The 4,514-nt window shown below is 40.6% G+C and overlaps 1 protein-coding gene across 1 annotated transcript; it reads right to left on the bottom strand.

Moving 5' to 3' along the window:
* Positions 1-122: 122 nt before the first annotated feature.
* Positions 123-3,121, bottom strand: LOC145467097 (uncharacterized). Its single transcript, XM_081450626.1, has one exon. It carries the CDS (start codon positions 3,008-3,010, stop codon positions 1,775-1,777), a length of 1,236 nt encoding a protein of 411 aa, XP_081306752.1. The 5' UTR covers positions 3,011-3,121; the 3' UTR covers positions 123-1,774.
* Between the last annotated feature and the right edge of the window lie 1,393 nt (positions 3,122-4,514).

Raw genomic sequence — 4,514 nt, 5'->3', positions numbered from 1 at the left:
GCTCCTTCTTGATGTAAATGGAAACAACGATAAATAGTGTCTTATTGAAGTTGTCTCATTTAATAACGCTCAGAGATATGGCAATTGTAATCAGCTTCACCACCACAGTTTCCACGAAAATAGTTGATTAAAAACGTCTCGATTTTGTGAAATCGTCCACTTTCAAGCCAAAAGGTACAAAAGTGACTGAAAAGTTGAGCATTGTGCGTCGAATATGGATAGAAATTTTAACAAGTGTCATCCGCAAGGGTTATAATCTTGTAATCTTGTCATTGGGTTTAGCTTTTCATAGTGTTTTCTTACAACAAGTTTTGCGCATTTTCGCAGCGGACTTCGAGGCAAAGAAAACCGGAAGTGCAGGTTTGGTTTCCGCGTTGACCGAATTGAAACGATGAGCCGCCTAGCCCGTACAAAGAAGACACTGCCAAACGGTTACAGTTTGGTGACTTACTTCGTCGGAATGACCCCCGTATCACTTGCAGTATATCACACGACAGAGCGGTTTTCTCTTTTAGTGCCGAATTTGTTTTCCTAAAAGACTCGCGCCACTTTGTCAGCTAAAACCATAAGCGATCGTGATTGGCTCCAACATTTTACCGCGCTTGACGTCGGCTTCATTTGTTTGGAGTTTTCATTGGTTAAATGGATTGGTTGAGTCCTTTGTGATTGGTCAGAACGATTTGTAAGACGATAAAGGATAATATTTTATAGTTTCAATAGATAGATGGTAATACTGGTAGTTTGGGAGCGTGGCAAGAAACGTTGTAGAGGAGCAGTGGATGAATTCGTTTTGAAAAAGGAAATTGACCCACTAACTAACTTAACGTTTTTTATCGTGGCTCCAGATGTACTAAATAGTCTTTTAAGCCTGTAAGTAATTTTCCTGGCAAGGGAGGTATTTATTCCTTTTTTTGGCAGTGAAACAAGTGAACGCAAACTGAAATAAGAAAAATGTCTTTCGTTTCCTCGTTTACCTAACCCAAGCCGATGGTAACTATACATGCCTCGTATATGTTTATTTACCTTGTTCCTGGGCGGCGTTCCTCCCAGGCCTTCAAAGTCAATTGATTTTGGTTAATTTCTCGCCCCGGACCACGTGACCCAAAAACGATTGACCGCGGCGAAATACTGAGACCTAAGAACTAGGCTATATGCTTATAGTTTTTCTATTAAGAGCATCTGTCAATGATAGAGGATCAACAGGGTTACGAAATTAAAAACATTTGTTTTAGTGGATGGAGTACAATTAATCTCAAGAAGGAAAATTCTTCCAGAAATTTGCCTACTCTTTCCGTGTTCCCACAGAATGTCAAAACAGTTTCAATCGCCCCTGAAAAGAGGTAAATAGCATTTACAAGACATATACGTGCCATGTAGTCGCTATAGAAACCAATTTAAGATTGTTAGTGTTACTGTCTTTACCCATTTGGATAAAGTGCTTTATTCTGTCTATGTAAACTCAATTGATTGTCAGCTTTATTACCTGTATGAAGATATTTTAGTCCTTGTGTTAATTGTTCAAATACGCCAAGTTTATTTTGACATCAGGGCATGATACGAACGTTGATTTGTGACAGGATCTGGCAGATTATTCAAACACGACGCTATTATACATGCTATTTTGCACATTTTCTTGTGAACTTCAATATGCATTTTTGTAGTTATATTAGTTATTGTTGTTTTTTTGTGTGATAAATATAAACTTCCCATTACTGGTATCTTGAGGTCGTTCCAAAGGCGGCTCTTTAAGCTTGACGTTTTTTTTTTTTTTCTTCTATTCCTTGCTAAATATATCATCTATGCTAATTTCCTGCTCCTCCTTTCTTAAGTATCTGCATTTGGACAAATCGCTCCAATTTTCTCCAGACTTTTCTTGTTGCGACTTCTGAGTGACTTCTCCCTCCCTCAAGGGTGGAAGGCCGGTGCCCCGGGAGATTCTCCGAGTCCTGCCATGGGCAACACTTAATCTTCGACCCCCGAGGTAATCCGGCAGAGCATCGAAGACCACTTCAGCATCGTGCAGATCGTACCGGCCGGGTGAACCAGCCATCGGGCTGCCTCTCCGATCTCCAATGCTGCCTTTCCTCTGCCACGAATACTGAGGTGTACTAAGACTCGTCTTCCGCGGTTCGTTCGGGCTCGGAACCAACGAAAACTCCTCGACAACGCTCGTCCTTAGCCGTCCTCTACCACTATCACCTTTCTGTTGAGTTTTAGAAGTTCTACGCGTTGTGCTCACATCAGTGTAACAGCTGTCAGAGTTTATTACAAATCTACCACGAAATGCATCACTCGTCGACCTTTTTCTTTCGCCTTGATCCCGAGGTTCTTTAGGAAAACGTTCCTCAAAACGTTTTTGTTCATTTTCAGCTCGCGTAATGCGCCTGTGAGGATATTTATCTTGTTCAATCTCAGGAAACTCCGTTCTGTTTTGTGTGCGCGCGTTAAGCTCACTTTGCCAATCACCAATCTGTTGTGAACTCTTTGTTTGCTCGGCAACATCTTTAACTTTGCCTCCTGCTTTTTCAAGCTCTTTGCCTGCGGGCTCGTCATCTAAAACGTCTTTGGGTTTTTTTGCATCATGCAGGTGAAAAGATGGCGGATAACTTCCACTTCGTCTCCTTGGAATAGCATCTTCACCTGAATTTCTTTCTCCGCCGCGTGCATGTAAATCTCGCTCTAAAACGACTTCTTTCCTGTCTTCAGATGGAACAGAACTCACTGTTGATCTCCGGGGGTTCCTTTGAGGCTGCTCGATCAAAGATGGAACATATTGACCGTAGTTTCCTTTCGATACTTTTAACTCCCTTTGCAAACCGTGTAAAATTTCCTTAAGCTCGCGAGTTTCATTCTTGATTCGTTTGTTTGACAACTTGTGCGAAGTGTTAATAGCTTGTAACTTCTGCTTTAGTTCATTGTCAACCTGGGATATTTGCGAGACTCGCGATGTGGAAGCGAGGATATTACGTTCTTCGAAGGACCTTGAAATCTTCCTGTGATCTCTACTCATAGTGCTTTGCTTTCCACTTAGTTAAAGTTTTACAGCCTTATTTCAAGACATCTAAAAACAAGAACACAAGAACCTTTGATCGACGGCTCTCAGTAAATCCTAACTTCTTTCGTAACTATAACACAGGTCCCATTAAAGAGAACCTCCATTTTGATCAACAACTTGGTTCACACAGTTTTCAATACTTAACAAGAAAAACACAAACGTTAAAATTATACATGTTGTGAAAAGATTAGTTTTGTACTGTTCGGCACAATGAACAACTAGGAGTTTCTCACAAAACCCAATATTTAGATTAATATTTGAATCGTCTCAGATGATCACAAAGCCAACTTCTCATGCACTTTAATTTAAATCTGGAGTCACGAAAGTGTTTAGTGAGAAACATGAAATTTAGTTTTCAAGGACTTCTCATTATATAATAGCAGAAGCAAGTTACATTTACTGGCATGAGCAACTAAGTGCTTTCAAGACGTTTTCGTTTATGGAACAAATATTATAATTTAAAAAGTCCTTGACGACCGTGTTTTTCGCGAAAATAGACCTGTCATAGTTATAAACACACAAGTGCTCTTCCTGTCATAAAGATCCTTAAAACGTTCTTAGATTTACTGTGTTGAAATGTGATTAGTATAACTTCTGTGGTCTTTATTAATTCCCAGCTGGCAATAAAATAACACCGAAACTACTAAAAGGGATAAAAGATCTACTATCGTGTGTACGTTTTAATTAATCTGTTTTTATCCTATCCGCGAAGCGCATTATTAGCAGAGATTTTAATAAACACTGTTGACTTTGTTAGGCTCTGTTTGCGTCGAGTTCATGCGTCACGCTACGGTTAATATTATGAAAAGTGTTTTGCATATGTGTGTGGTATGAATACATTGTCAGTACTTGGACTTTGTAGAAGCGAGCATTTGGTATGGGATTAGTCGGGTTTTACGGAGTTGCGGTGGCCTCCTGGTAAGGGTGCTCACTTCCGGATCGAGCGGTCCGGACTCGAGCTGGCTGGCTGGCATTGTGTTCTGTTCATGGGCAAGATACTTTACTCTCACAGTGCCTCTTTCCACCCTGGTGTATAAATGAGTACCGGCGAATTTAATGCTGGGGGGTAACCCTGCCATGGACTAGCATCCCATCCAGGGGCGAGTAGAAGTACTTCTAGTCGCTTTGCATGCTGCAGAAACTGGGATAAGCTCCAGCCTAGTGGGGCACTTGGCTCGTGTACAGACTAGACGGATTTTAAAGGATGTACTCTGGAATTCTAAAATCTAAGAATAAAGACCACCAAGAGAAAATTCATGAGGGGACATTTTCTCATGAGAACACCTAAATATTGTATTCCTTAGTTTTCATGGAGGCTATATCTGCAGATCTTTTCTTCTTCATTGCCCAACTATAATCCAATTTCATTTTCACAGATCTTCACTCGTCGTTGCTAAGCACAGACACTAGCATCTAACAGGTAAAACAAGATTGGACAAACTCAATAGTTACAAGTCAT

This window comes from Orbicella franksi, chromosome 14, assembly GCF_964199315.1.
Source record: "Orbicella franksi chromosome 14, jaOrbFran1.1, whole genome shotgun sequence".
NCBI lineage: Eukaryota > Metazoa > Cnidaria > Anthozoa > Scleractinia > Merulinidae > Orbicella > Orbicella franksi.
The sequence above is the reverse complement of the archived record's forward strand: the minus strand, read 5'-3'. Positions and strand labels throughout refer to the sequence as shown.